This window comes from Salmo trutta, chromosome 13 (genome assembly GCF_901001165.1).
Source record: "Salmo trutta chromosome 13, fSalTru1.1, whole genome shotgun sequence".
Lineage (NCBI taxonomy): Eukaryota > Metazoa > Chordata > Actinopteri > Salmoniformes > Salmonidae > Salmo > Salmo trutta.
The window spans coordinates 22,391,874-22,406,695 of NC_042969.1; the positions used below are offsets into that span (position 1 = coordinate 22,391,874).

The window sequence follows — 14,822 nt, forward strand, 5'->3', positions numbered from 1 at the left end:
GCTATATGTACAGTTGTCAGTTCATGTAATAATATGAAATAAAACTTCCAAAAAGACTGATGAAATGTAATGTAATTGCGTCACAAAGATCATACAGGGATCTCCATTAGCCAATCCGATCGCATAGATTTGAAAACGAGTGACACTCTTTTAAATACGATTGGCTCCCGGTCGTGATGACAAACACCGTGGGAGTGGTCTAATTTCTGACAAGTATCAACGTTACACGTCCATGCTTAAATCTGAAATGGTGCGGTCGGGTGAATAGATAGTGCAATGCGTCGTAGTTCACATTAATTGTATTTGTTACCCTATAGTGTTATGATATCGATATATTAGTTGTGTTAGCTATACTACAGCCAGTATGTTGACCGGATGCCTGAGAAAAGGAAGTAAATCTACCAGGCTGAAGATGGCACTCATGCTCTTAGTATTGAGTTGTCAATTCGTCCATGTTCTCAGCGAAAAAGTGAGTAGTTAATGATATACTCGTTATACTACTGTATAAATATATTGTTAAACAGTTTGTGTGTAGCCTACCGGAGTTTGATGAGAGTCTGTAGCCTACATGAGTCTGATACAATCCCCTGGCCCTATAGTCTTCCTCTGCTCTGACTGTTGTGGAGAGCACTGAGACCAGCCTGGATGATGAGGATGCGCACCACATGGAGGAAGAGAGCGATCCTGAGGATTCTAATGTGTTCCGTCCCACGGATCAGTGGCAGTCTCTCAAACCAGGTGTCTCATGAAGTACACACAGTAGTAATACATGTATTTTATTAGGATCCCCCTGAGCGACTGTTAAAGCAGCAGCTACTCTTCCTGGGGTCCAGACAACATAAAACATGACATAATACAGAACATTTAATAGACAAGTACAGCACAAGGACAGAACTATATACATTTAAAATAAGAATACACACATTCATATATTTATGCCTTAGCATTCCATGCACCATGTACTCAGTATAGCAGAAATACTGCAGCCATTTATTTTCCCATATATTGCAATCCTTTACTCTACTGTTACAATTGCTTTGTCTAAACAGGTCCTGATATCCTAATCTCACAGCACTGTAAACACCAGAGAGAATCTCACAACATCAGGAACCATCCGTGTCCTTGGTTCTTCCGTTTGGTGTCAATAATAATATGAATAATCATGTCATTCATAGATGCCACTGAATGCAAGTGCAACACACAGAAACAAGAAACGGCATGGAGTATTAATGTGTATGGCAGAATCAAAAGTATTCACTGTACAATATTGTTATCACTCAGGCCAGGCAGTCCCAAGGGGCTCTCACGTAAGGCTCAACCTCCAGACAAGGCAGAGGGAGGTCAAACTTGGGGAACATCAGATTCTCAAAAACCAGATCGATGGACAAAGGTAAGGATCCTGTTGAAATGTTTCTGTCAGTTTGAAACACTGTAGAACATTTTTGCCATGTAGCTATTGTACAGTAGAAGGCCATACTATCTTTGCTTGAGATTACATCAGACTCACCACAGGTGTTTTCTCTGAGTCAGACAGGGGAAGGAGAACACACCAGGCCCATCCTTCAATGCTGAGGAGCTGAAGAACGCTCTGAAAAATATAAAAGAAGGAGTGGATCCTGAAACTAGTGACAAAGAAGAGAAGGTATGGCCTGATTTGATATGTCTTTAGTCTCTTTTCACGGTGGAGACACGCGGCTGTGAAATGAGATGGGATCACAGAGGCATTCGTCTATCTTTGATTTCCTTCTCGGTTGGCAAACTATTACTTATGGTTCGTGTGTTTCCCTGTGTGTTTAGGAGGCTCTCAGAGCCCAGTTCCGTCCCATGGAGGAGCTGAAAAGGGACATGGCCAAACTGGACATGCTGATGGAGTCAGACTTCCAGGTTATTAGCAGACTGATGTCCCAATTCAACAGCTCAAACACCACTGTGGAGGAGAAGATAAAAGCTTTACATGACCTAGAGTACCTTGTTCATCAGGTGAGCAACGAGATACTAATGAGGTGGGAGGCAACGAGATACAGTGGCTTCGGAAAGTATTCAGGCCCCTTTACTTTTTCCACATTTGTTACATTACCACCTTATTCTAAAATGAATTGAATGGTCCCCCCCCCAAAAAATCTACACACAATACCCTATAATGACAAAGGTTCAAGTTTTTGAAATTTTAGCAAATTTATTTAAAAAAAAACTGAACTACAACATTTACATAAGTATTCAGACCCTTTACTCAGAACTTTGTTGAAGCACCTTTGGCAGCGATTACAGCCTCGAGTCTTCTTGGGTATGACGCTACAAGCTTGGCACACCTATATTTGGGGAGTTTCTCCCATTCCTCTCTGCAGAGCCTCTCGAGCTCTGTCAGGTTGGATGGGAAGCTTCGCTGCACAGCTATTTTCAGGTCTCTCCAGAGATGTTTTATCCGGTTCAAGTCCGGGCTCTGACTGGGCCACTCAAGAACATTCAGAAACTTGCTTAGGGTCATTGTCCTATTGTTTGGTGAACCTTCACCCTAGTCTGAGGTCCTGAGCGCTCTGGAGCAGGTTTTCATCAAGGATCTCTATGTACTCTGCTCCGTTCATCTTTCTTCAATCCTGACTAGTCTCCCAGTCCCTGCCACTGAAAACATCCCTACAGCATGATGCTGCCACCACCATGCTTCACCGTAGAGACGATGGCAGGTTTCTTCCAGACGTGATGCTTGGCATTCAGGCCAAAGAGTTACATCTTGATTTCATCAGACCAGAGAATCTTCTTTCTCTTGGACAGAGTCCTTTAGATGCCTTTTGGCAAACTCCAAGCGGGCTGTCACTGAGGAGTGGTTCTGTCTGGCCACTCTACCATAAAGGCCTGATTGGCAGAGTGCTGCAGAGATGTTTGTCCTTCTGGAAGGTTCCCCAATCTTCACAGAGGAGCTCTGTCAGAGTGATCATTGGGTTCTTGGTCACCTCCCTGACCAAGGCCCTTCTCTCCCAATTGCTAAGTTTGTCAGCTCTAGAAAGTCAGCTCTAGAAAGCGTCTTGGTGGTTCCAAACTGTTTCCATTTAAGAATGACGGAGGCCACTGTGTTGTTGGGGACCTTCAATGGTGCAGAAATGTTTTGGTAACCTTCACCAGATCTGTGCTTCAACACAATCCTGTCTCGGCGCTCTACAGACAATTCCTTCGACCTCATGGCTTGGTTTATGCCCTGACGTACACTGTCAACTGTGAGACCTTATCTAGACAGGTATGTTCTTTTCCAAATAATGTCGGTTTAATTGAATTTACCACAGGTGGACTCCAATGAAGTTGTAGAAACCTCTCAAGGATGATCAATGGAAACAGGATGCACCTGAGCTCAATTTTAACTCTCATAGCAATGGGTCTGAATACTTTAAATAAGGTATTTCAGTTTTTTATTTTTAATACCTTTTTGAAAATGTCGTAACCTGTTTTCATATTGTCATTATGGAGTGTTGTGTGTAGCTTGAGGAAAACAAATTTAATTCATTTTTGGAATAAGGCTATAATGTAACAAAGTGGAAAAAGGGAAGGGGACTGAATATACTAATGGTTTGGGAGTATAAATTGTTGAGACAATAAAAGAGATGCAACACTGATTTTTACATCTATTTTTTTGTTTTAATTTGATTGTAGAAATAACATTATAATTAGTTTCCTTGTTATCTGTGTTGTCAGGTGGACAATGCCCAGAACTTGGCATCTAGGGGAGGGTTGAAGCTTGTGGTTGATGCTTTGAACAGCACAGACTATCGCCTTCAGGAGAGTGCTGCTTTTGTCTTGGGGTCAGCTCTGTCAAGGTATAGCAGTCTCTAACCCATACCAACACTCTAATTGTAAATCCCAGCCAAAAGACAGCATGTTTGTGTGTGTGTGTGTGTGTGTCAGTAACATTATCATTGATTATATTCTTTCTAGTAACCCAGTGGTGCAGGTGGGGGCAGTTGAAAGTGGTACCCTGCAGAAGCTGTTAATGTTACTTGCCACTCCACGACCCATGTCTGTTAAAAAGAAGGCAAGTCTTGTTCTCACATGATCAAATCCATTCGTTAGTACTCTGATTGTAAATGTAGCATCGTTAATTATCCACTAGGAGACTCTCTTTCCATTTTAAAACTGTAAGGTTTCCTCACATCTGTCTACAGTCAAGTTTTACAATCAGCACAATATTTTGCATTGTTCTCTTCCTGGCATGTTACTGATGCTAATGTTCGTCTGTATACAGGCGTTGTTTGCTGTGGCCTCTTTACTACGTCACTTCCCCTTTGCCCAAAGCCACTTCCTGAAGCTGGGTGGGCTGCAGGTGTTGGGGGATCTTTTCCGAGCTTCCGACGGCGGGGCTCTCCGTGTGAGGATTGTAACCATACTCTATGACATGATCAATGAGAAGGTGAGTGGTGCTCTTATGAAAATCTTGCCTATAAATGCGAGGCTAGTCATGTGAAATCAAATGATGTGAATGGCACATTCTCTATTCTAGGAGCTGATCTCTCAGACTGGACTTGACCCCATTCCAGATGCTTCTCATAACGAGCGTTTGCAGCAGTACGCACAGGTCTCCCTCATGCCACTGTTGGCAGAGCAGGGCTGGTGCAGACTGGTGCCTGAACTGTTGGCCTCACCAGAGCATGACTGGAAGGAGAAGGCACTGAGAACTATCCTGGCCATGATGCCTCACTGCCAGACTCAGTATCGGCAGGACTACACTCTGTCTTCCTCCCTCCGCACACTACAGGAGCAGTACCAGGAACTGGTGCTCTCAGAGCAGGTCCTCGGAGATGAGGATGGGTACTTTGGGGAGATCCTGGCTCTGTTGGAGACAGTGCTGCTGAAACTGAAGTGAGCATAGGGCTGGGTGGAAAAACCCCATCAAAGGACAATAAAAACAAGTCTGCAGTTCTGTAATGTAACGTTTTTATTTTGAGACTGTGTAATATGATCACACATCTGCAAATCAGAAGGTTGCCTTTTTCAGTTGCTGCCTCAGAGGACTTAGCCTCTTACAACATTTTTTTTCTTTCTACATCTGTGATGCCTCATGCTTTGGCTTGTCTCAAAATAACGCTCTCCAGTCCTCCCTGAGGAATACATTTAGCTGGGCTAAATTACATTATTTTCCCTTATATGACATGTTTCTTATTCACAGTGTGCTCTATCGATCTTCTTGTTGGATTGCCCACTAATGTGAGACTGGTGCGCCTGTGGGTGGCGGGTAGAGCATTGGGATAGTAACCGAAAGGTTGCTAGTTCGAGTCCCCGAGCCGACTAGGTGAAAAAGCTGTCGATCTGCCCTTGAGCAAGGCACTTAAGCCACATTTCTACAGGGTTGGCTGATCCCAGGCCGTGACCCCACTCTCTGCAGGTGTCTCAGGGGGAGTGGGATATGCAACAAAAACATTTCCATTTCACACCACACACTTTTACAAGTTACATACTTGTAAATGTGTGAAACAGGACAAATATAAGCACCCCCTTTTTAACCTGCTGCTAACAGTAATGAAATCAGAACTAAATTGAACAAAAATATAAACTCAACGATTTTACTGTGTTACAGTTCATAAAAGGAAATTAGTCCATTTAAATAAATAAGGCCCTAATCTATGGATTTCACATGACTCTGCAGGGGAGTAGCCTTGAGAGGGCATAGGCCCACCCATTTGGGAGCCAGGCCCAGCCAATCGGAATGAGTTTTTCAACACAAAAGGGATTTATTACAGACAGAAATACTTTCTGTTTCATCAGCTGTCCGAGTGGCTGGTCTCAGACGATCCCGCAGGTGAAGAAGATGGATGTGGAGATCCTGGTTACACGTGGTCTGCGGTTGTGTGGCTGGTTGGATATTCTGCCAAATTCTCTAAAATGAAGTTGGAGATGGCTTATGGTAGAGAAATTAACAATAAATTCTCTGGCAACAGCTCTGGTGGACATTCCTGCAGTCAGCATGCCAACTGCACGCTCCCTCAACTTGAGACATTTGTGGCATTGTGTTGTGTGACAACTGCAGATTTTAGAGTGCCCTTTTATTGTCCCCAGCGCAAGGTGCACTGATCATGCTGTTTAGTCAGCTTCTTGACATGCCTCACCTGTAAAGTGGATGGATAATCTTGGCAAAGGAGAAATGCTCACTAACAGTGATGTAAACAAATGTGTGTGCAAAATTGGAGAGAAATACGCTTTGTGTGTGTATGGAACATTTCTGGGATCTTTTAATTCAGCTCATGAAACATAAACACAACATGTAAAGTGGTGGTCCCATATTTTTGTTCAATATACTTCTATAATATTCTATTAGCTTTCATAAGAGAAGAGACTACATTTTCATGCTTCATAATTTTATTAGTCTGCAGATTTCAAAAGCTGGTGTCCAGTGATGATACTCCTTTCTCTGGATCATTCCGGCAGGACAGGTGTCCAGAGAGACTTCTTGTTATGCCTCACACACTCCTCCGTGCTTGACCAGGATATGCTTGTGTTTAAGCCTGTGAAAAAGAGGTGTTCTGTTAACAACTTAAAATGTAAGGTTCAAATAAGGTACCTTCAATTCAAAAGGGCATGATTGAATGTAAAATGCTGAACATAAACCTCAGGGATTGTTGAGTATAATATTGAGTCTACTCTCAAATACACACTTTATTCTAATAATTTGAGTTGTCTTTTATTTTAAACTTTTGGGGGGGGGCAGATCAGTTTTATATTGCAGATTGTAGCTTCCATCAATGTACTTGTATCATTTCCAATCCCCCATACACATATATACACACAGTTGAAGTCAGAAGTTTACAAACACCTTAGCCAAATACATTTAAACTCAGTTTTTCACAATTCCCGACTTTTAATCCTAGTAAAAATTCCCTGTTTTAGGTCAGTTAGGATCACCACTTTATTTTAAGAATGTGAAATGTCAGAATAATAGTCGAGAGAATGATTTATTTCAGCTTTTATTTCTTTCATCACATTCCCAGTCGGTCAGAAGTTTACATACACTCAATTAGTATTTGGTATTATTGCCTTCAAATTGTTTAACTCGGGTCAAACATTTTGTGTAGCCTTCCACAAGCTTCCCACAATAAGTTGGGGGAATTTTGGCCCATTCCTCCTGACAGAGCTGGTGTAACTGAGTCAGGTTTATAGGCCTCCTTGCTCGCACATGCTTTTTCAGTTCTGCCCTCAAATTTTCTGTAGGATTGAGGTCAGAGCTTTGTGATGGCCACTCCAATACCTTGACTTTGTTGTCCTTAAGCCATTTTGCCACAACTTTGGGAATATGCTTGGGGTCATTGTCCATTTGGAAGACCCAATTTCAACCAAGCTTTAACTTCATGACTGATGTTTCTTCAATATAATAATTTTCCATCCTCATGATGCCACCTATTTTGTGAAGTGAACCAATCCCTCCTGCAGCAAAGCACCCCCACAACATGATGCTGCCACCCCCGTTCTTCACGGTTGGGATGGTGTTCTTCGGCTTGCAAGACTCCCCTTTTTCCTCCAAACATAAGAATGGTCATTATGGCCAAACAGTTCTATTTTTGTTTCATCAAACCAGAGGACATTTCTCCAAAAAAGTATGATCTTTGTCCCCATTTGCAGTTGCAAACCATAGTCTGGCTTTTTTGGGGCGGTTTTGGAGCAGTGGCTTCTTCCTTGCTGAGTGGCCTTTCAGGTTATGTCGATATAGGACTCGTTTTACTGTTGATATAGATACTTTTGTACCCGTTTCCTCCAGCATCTTCACAAGGTCCTTTGCTGTTGTTCTGGGATTGATTTGCACTTTTTGCACCAAAGTGCGTTCATCTCTAGGAGACAGAATGCATCTCCTTCCTGAGCGGTATGACAGCTGCGTGGTCCCATGGTGTTTATACTTGCGTACTATCGTTTGTACAGATGAACGTGGTACCTTCAGGCATTTGAAAATTGCTCCCAAGAATGAACCAGACTTGTGGAGGTCTACATGGTTTTCTGAGGTCTTGGCTGATTTCTTTTGATTTTCCCATGATGTCAAGCAAAGAGGCACTGACTTTGAAGGTAGGCCTTGAAATACATCCACAGGTACACCTCCAATTGACTCAAGTGATGCCAATTAGCCTAACAGAAGCTTCTAAAGCCATGAATTTTCCAAGCTGTTTAAAGGAACAGTCAACTTAGTGTATGTAAACTTCTGACCCACTGGAATTGTGATACAGTGAATTATAAGTGAAATAATCTGTCTGTAAACAATTGTTGGGAAAATTACTTGTGTAATGCACAAAGTTGTTGTCCTAACCGACTTGCCAAAACTATAGTTTGTTAACAAGAAATTTGTGTAGTGGTTGAAAAACGAGTTTTAATGACTCCAACCTAAGTGTATGTAAACTTCCAACTTCAACTGAATATTATTATTTTCCACCACTCCTCCCCTAATTGGAGTAAACTTATGAACAACACTTAGGCTTCTACTCCAGCTTAAACATACTATATACATTTTACGGACATAATCTATTTTACAATAGTTATCTTTTGGTTTGTTTTTACTCCTACCCTTCCGCTACCCTCAACCCCTCCCATCTATTTTTGAAGAACATCCAGTTTGATTTCTATTTGAAATGTCTTAACTAATAATGTCTAAGTTATTTGTTTACTGTTTATTTAAGTGTGGTTGATATGAATAAATGTATCAGGTATAAAGCATGATCTGCCTTTAACTGAATAAAAAAAAAAATCTTTAACAAATCCTGCAAAATTTCTAGCCACAGTCAATAGGTAAGATTTGTGCTTCAGTGGCACGTCCTTTTCCTGATGATGCAACTGTTTCTAGAACATGGTCACGTAAAGTTACCTCACCGAAACTGGGGTAAGGTTTGGAGGTCCGTATCATTCATTCTAGGTGCATCTAGCACCTGCTTCATTATCTTATTTTCTCAGACTGCTGGGGAATTATTTTCTTATTGACATATTGCCTAACCTTTCTGTTAGGGTCTGGCATCACTTTGCCAGTGTTTCCTAGTGATTGAAATGGCCTAAAAGACAGCATCAATCATCCATATTATATAGGGAATAATTCACGGCAGTTAAATAACCTCACCCTTGTGCTTTATACTTACATTACAGCACATAGTAGGATAGGTATAAAAGGAATAATACTATATTTACACAAGGTAAATAACCCATGTGTTTTATACTTACTTGTTCTCACGACACAGCACGCACTCGGTGGTGTATGTGTTGCCATCGCTCCCACACACAGGATCAAACTCTCTGGAGCACATGCCGTCTTCATACACCTCACACTGAGGCTGTTTTAGGCAGGGGAAGAGCAGTCCTTACTATTATAGTTATTTTGACATGCACATCCTCATAAAAAGTATTGTAATGGCCTTGTTTCCATAGAATAACTATTTCCTAATGTATCTCACCTCTCTGGGCTGTGGGGGTCTTTCTTCATCCATGGCAAAAACTGGACAAAACAGGAAAAGAAAAGGGTATTCAATTTTTCCTTGATGTGATTCACAATATTCAGTGAGGGGGAAAAGGTTGGTGGAATGTTGCTCAACAACTGTCTGAAAAGTATGCCTTCTTTTATTATTGGTCTTTGAAACAAGATCACATTCCACTTCTTTAAATACCTTATTGTTTTCCAGATGAGCTCTTGACTAGAGAGAATATCACCTTGACAAATTACTGTCCCTTGTTGAACTTACTCACTGTGTCATCTTTAGCTCTATGATGACACAGCCAGTGAGATACATACCAGTAACCCCAATGTCAAGGTATCTATCTTGGAAATTACTTTTATCTTGGTATTAATGGCATGGGGTCTGAGACTGTTGTCCATATTCTCTCACCGGTGTCCTGTGACACTGGGGGACATGCATATAATTAGGAATTACAATAATTATTCATATGAATTTAATAGTATCATGGCTCCCCACACGATGAGCTCTCCCAGAGTCAGCTTCATAGAAGTGCCTGTGTAGACAAAATTATATCACCTGACATTCTTTTCTTGGTGCAACTCTGACTTTCCATTTGTGTGGGCTCTTACAACTGGGTATTCTATCCTAAACGTAGATAACCTAAGCTGTCACCACTTCCTTATAGGCTACTCTTCATTCTTAAATTCAGCCGAAAGCGTGTAACCAATTCATCTAGCATCCCTCACAATGAAGAGTTGTCTGATTATTCCCAAAACCTCATTGATCTAAGTACAGAATAAGGTGAAATTTTCAATGTTAAAAATATCAAGCAATATTTTTTACATGCATGTCAAAACAGCTCGTAAGTGCTTTTGGTTATGGCAATAGTACTCACCAGAGAGAGAGAGGAGCACGATAGCACAGAGCAGTATTGTCAGCTTCATAGTCTCTGTGACAGTATGGCTTGGAGTTGTGAGTCTGCAAGTTTGTGTTTCCCTTGCCATCTAGCCTGCCTTTTTATATAGTGCTTTTGGGACTTGACCTGTCAGTTAAATACCACTCCTCCCACCTTTCCATCTCTCCTCCCAGCTGGTTTGTTTGTTATTGCCACTGAGTTTTTGTCACATAGCAGTGTGTTGGCCAGCAGGGGCCAATGGTGATGTGTTCCTGTCACGTCCTGACCAGTAAAAGGGGTTATTTGTTATTGTAGTTTGGTCAGGACGTGGCAGGGGGTGTTTTTTTTGTGTGTTTCGGGGTTTTTGGTTTATGTTCTATGTTTTCTATTTCTATGTGGGTTTTCTAGTTTTTCTATATCTATGTTAGTTTTGGGAACGACCTCCAATTTTTTTTCAGAGTAGTATGAAGCTAGGCTACTAATTTCTAAGACATCTTTACAGCAGGTCATATGCGGCAAGCTCTGTCTGAGTTTAATCTTTTTCCTCCATTTTCAAATGGCTTTGAGGGCAGGTGTTAAACATGGTTAAAACTATCATTTTGATTTCATGGATGGTCAGTCCTTGCATCCATAGCTCTGTCTATGAATTTGACATTGGTACCATTCTCTAGGCCCATCCCTCTGCTTTTTACTAAAACAGAGGCAGGTGACCACTTTGTTATTGTTTCAATTAATGGTAGACTCAGCGATATGACGTAGACGCAGAAAGTAAACAGCATAGTGGATCAGTTTACGCATCAACTAAGAGCGTTGAAGCGTGAGGCTCAACTTCTTCCGTTTTGTTTGCAATACATGTATCTCTGCCATTTTTAAAGTCACGCAACCCTCTGTCCTTGGCTTGAACTAAATACGTTTTTTGACACACCTATGTTAGAATTTCGAGATCACAACATTAGTGTTATAAGCAGTTTTAGGAGGACATGTAATTACTTTCAGAACCAACAAAAAGTTACTTTTTCAAATCATACAGATACAGGTAAGATGTTCTGATTTCTATATAGTATCAGAAAGAGCAGATTCTGAGCAGATTCTGAGGTTTCCAACACCTTTGCCAAATAACTCTCAAAATTGAAGATATGAACTCTATTTCAAAATATCACTTTTTCCCAAGAATAACCACTGGTCCTTTACGCTTAACACAGTGAGCATGCAGCAATAGATCATCTACAGCAGTGGTTCCCAAACATTTATAGTCCCGTACCCCTTCAAACATTCAACTTCCAGCTGCATACCCCATCTAGCACTAGGGTCAGTGCACTCTCAGATGTTGTTTTTTGCCATCAATGTAAGCCTTCCACACACACACTATACAATACATTTATTAAACATAAGAATGAGTGTGAGTCACAACCTGGCTCGTGGGAAGTGACAAATGCTCTTATAGGACCAGGGCACAAATAATAATAATATAATAATAATAAATAATTCTGCTCTTTATTTAACCATCTTACATATAAAAGCTTATTTGTTCATCAAAAATGGTGAATAACTCACCACAGGTTAATGAGAAGGGTGTGCTTGAAAGAATGCACATAACTCTGCAACGCTGGCTTGTATTGGAGAGAGTCTCAGTCTTAAATCATTTTCCACACACAGTCTGTGCCTGCATTTACTTTTCATACTAGTGAGGGCCGAGAATCCACTCTCACATAGGTACGTGGTTGCAAAGGGCATCAGTGTCTTAACATCGCGATTTGCCAAGGCAGGATACTCTGAGCGCAGCCCTATCCAGAAATCTGGCAGTGGCTTTTGATTAAATTAAATTTTCACAGAACAGCTTGTTGCAATTTCGATGAGGCTGTCTTGTTCAGATATCGGTAAGTGGACTGGAGGCACGGCATGAAAGGGATAACGAATCCAGTTGTTTGTGTCATCTGTTTCGAGAAAGTACCTGTGTAATTGCGCACCCAACTTACTCAGGTGCTTCGCTAAATCACATTTGATATTGTCTGTAAGCTTGAGTTCATTTGCACACAAAAAAAAACATACAATGATGGAAAGACCTGTGTGTTGTCCTTGTTAGTGCAGTCAGAGAAGAGCTCCAACTTCTGAATCATAGCCTCAGTTTTGTCCAGCACATTGAATATAGTTGCAGAGAGTCCCTGTAATACTAAATTAAAATCATTCAGGCGAGAAAAAACATCTCCCAGATATGCCAGTATGGGGGGAGAAACTCATCATCATGCAAGCGAAGCAGTGAAAATGACGGTCAATAAAGAAAACTTGAAGCTCGTCTCTCAATTTAAAAAAAACCGTGTCAATACTTTGCCCCTTGATAACCAGCGCACTTCTGTATGTTGTAAAAGTGTTACATGGTCGCTGCCCATATCATTGCATAGTGCAGAAAATACACGAGAGTTCAGGGGCCTTGCTTTAACAAAGTTAACCATTTTTACTGTAGTGTCCAAAACATCTTTCAAGCTGTCAGGCATTCCCTTGGCAGCAAGAGTCTCTCGGTGCATCCTGCAGTGTACCCAAGTGGTGTCGCGTGTACATGCAGTTGCTCCCGTTACCTCTCCACTCTGTCTCCCTGTCATGGCTGTTGCGCCATCAGTACAGATACCAACATGAGCAGCAGCTACGTTTGGCTACATACGGACCGTTAGTGGAATTCCCACAAGAGAGTAACGGTTAATGTGATTGGATGTTAATTATTTGACTAGGCTACCTGTATTTGACATTGTGTTGTTATTTTGCCGAACACTAGATGGTTAAATGTTATTTTTGGCAGTGAAACGAGGTTACTCAGGCAAGAAAAAACTCACCCAAATGTATAGCCCCGTTGGAAAATATAAATGGACTGTTTGAAAATGTGAAGGAAAAACAATGTACAAAAAAATAAAACACTTTAGATTTTTTTTTAATGTGAATCACATTTTTATTTGGTGTACCCCCGCTGGCATTGCGCGTACCCCGTACCCCAGTTTGGGAATATCTGTTCTACAGTAACATAAACAAATTCAAATGCTATTGTGTTCTTTGAAAAAAATATGTATTCTAATGTTACCCAAGAAGTTCATAAAATCAACCAAATTATTATTTTTCCGATGGCATATAAACGTCCCTTTTTCAGGACCCTGTCTTTCAAAGATAATTCGTAAAAATCTAAATAACTTCACAGATCTTCATTGTAAAGGGTTTAAACACTGTTTCCCATGCTTGTTCAATGAACCATAAACAATTAATGAACATGCACCTGTGGAACGGTCATTAGGACACTAACAGCTTACAGACGGTATGTAATTAAGGTCACAGTTATGAAAACTTAGGACACTAAAGAGGCCTTTCTACTGACTCTGAAAAACACCAAAAGAAAGATGCCCATGGTCCCTGCTCATCTGCGTGAACGTGCCTTAGGCATGCTGCAAGGAGGCATGAGGACTGCAGATGTGGCCAGGGCAATAAATTGCAATGTCCGTACTGTGAGACACCTAAGACAGAGCTACAGGGAGACAGAAAGGACAGCTGATCGTCCTCGCAGTGGCAGACCATGTGTAACAACACCTGCAAGGGATTGGTACATCCGAACATCACACCTGCGGGACACGTACAAGATGGCAACAACAACTGCCCGAGTTACACCAGGAACGCCCAATCCCTCCATCAGAGCTCAGACTGTCCGCAATAGGCTGAGAGAGGCTGGACCGAGGGCTTGTAGACCTGTTGTAAGGCAGATCCTCACCAGACATCACCGGCAACAACGTCGCCTATGGGCACAAACCCAACGTTGCTGGACCAGACAGGACTTGCAAAAAGTGCTCTTCACTGACGACTCGCAGTTTTGTCTCACCAGGGGTGATGGTCGGATTTGTGTTTATTGTCGAAGGAATGAGTGTTACACCGAGGCCTGTACTCTAAAGCAGGATTGATTTGGAGGTGGAGAGTCCGTCATGGTCTGGGGCAGTGTGTCACAGCGTCATCGGACTGAGCTTGTTGACATTGCAGGCAATCTCCCTGCTGTGCATTACAGGGAAGACATCCTCCTCCCTCATGTGGTACCCTTCCTGCAGGCTCATCCTGACATGACCCTCCAGCATGACAATGCCACCAGCCATACTTCTCGTTCTGTGCGTGATTTCCTGCAAGACAGGAATGTCAGTGTTCTGCCGTGGCCAGCAAAGAGCTCGGATCTCAATCCCATTGAGCACGTCTGGGACCTGTTGGATCTGAAGTTAAGGGCTAGGGCCATTCCCCCCAGAAATGTCCGGGAACTTGCAGGTGCCTTGGTGGAAGAGTGGGGTAACATCTCACAGCAAGAACTGGCAAATATGGTGCAGTCCATGAGGAGGAGATGCACTGCCGTACTTAATGCAGCTGGTGGCCACACCAGATACTGACTGTTACTTTTGATTTTGACCCCCCCCTTTTGTTCAGGGGCACATTATTCCATTTCTGTTAGTCACATGTCTGTGGAACTTGTTCAGTTTATGTCTCACTTGTTGAATCTTGTTATGTTCATACAAATATTTACA

General features: G+C 41.8%; 2 protein-coding genes across 2 annotated transcripts; one reads left to right on the forward strand and one right to left on the reverse strand.

The window, feature by feature from the left end:
• The first annotated feature begins 206 nt into the window (after positions 1 to 206).
• On the forward strand, positions 207 to 5,126 carry LOC115205448 (nucleotide exchange factor SIL1). The gene is made up of 9 exons (XM_029771432.1): positions 207 to 469; positions 600 to 738; positions 1,282 to 1,390; positions 1,531 to 1,642; positions 1,798 to 1,980; positions 3,682 to 3,803; positions 3,922 to 4,018; positions 4,229 to 4,393; positions 4,484 to 5,126. The coding sequence occupies exons 1-9, from the start codon at positions 365 to 367 to the stop codon at positions 4,844 to 4,846; spliced, it is 1,395 nt and encodes a 464-aa protein (XP_029627292.1). The 5' UTR covers positions 207 to 364; the 3' UTR covers positions 4,847 to 5,126.
• A 1,192-nt stretch (positions 5,127 to 6,318) lies between these two features.
• Positions 6,319 to 10,401, reverse strand: LOC115205449 (serine protease inhibitor Kazal-type 1). The gene is made up of 4 exons (XM_029771433.1): positions 10,291 to 10,401; positions 9,396 to 9,436; positions 9,166 to 9,275; positions 6,319 to 6,482 (listed from the first exon to the last, which is right to left on the reverse strand). Exons 1-4 carry the CDS (start codon positions 10,397 to 10,399, stop codon positions 6,431 to 6,433), a joined length of 312 nt encoding a protein of 103 aa, XP_029627293.1. The 5' UTR covers positions 10,400 to 10,401; the 3' UTR covers positions 6,319 to 6,430.
• Between the last annotated feature and the right edge of the window lie 4,421 nt (positions 10,402 to 14,822).

Excerpts from the sequence above, each read along its gene's own strand:
- LOC115205449 (XM_029771433.1), bottom strand. The coding sequence starts at position 10,399 with ATGGCAAGGGAAACACAAACTTGCAGACTCACAACTCCAAGCCATACT. Across the intron at positions 9,437-10,290 it reads CGTGCTCCTCTCTCTCTCTG|TTTTTGCCATGGATGAAGAA; the intron begins GTGAGTACTATT and ends TGTTTTGTCCAG. Across the intron at positions 6,483-9,165 it reads GTGCTGTGTCGTGAGAACAA|GCTTAAACACAAGCATATCC; the intron begins GTAAGTATAAAA and ends TCTTTTTCACAG.
- LOC115205448 (XM_029771432.1), top strand. The coding sequence starts at position 365 with ATGTTGACCGGATGCCTGAGAAAAGGAAGTAAATCTACCAGGCTGAAG. Across the intron at positions 3,804-3,921 it reads TTGGGGTCAGCTCTGTCAAG|TAACCCAGTGGTGCAGGTGG; the intron begins GTATAGCAGTCT and ends TATTCTTTCTAG. Across the intron at positions 4,394-4,483 it reads ATGACATGATCAATGAGAAG|GAGCTGATCTCTCAGACTGG; the intron begins GTGAGTGGTGCT and ends TCTCTATTCTAG.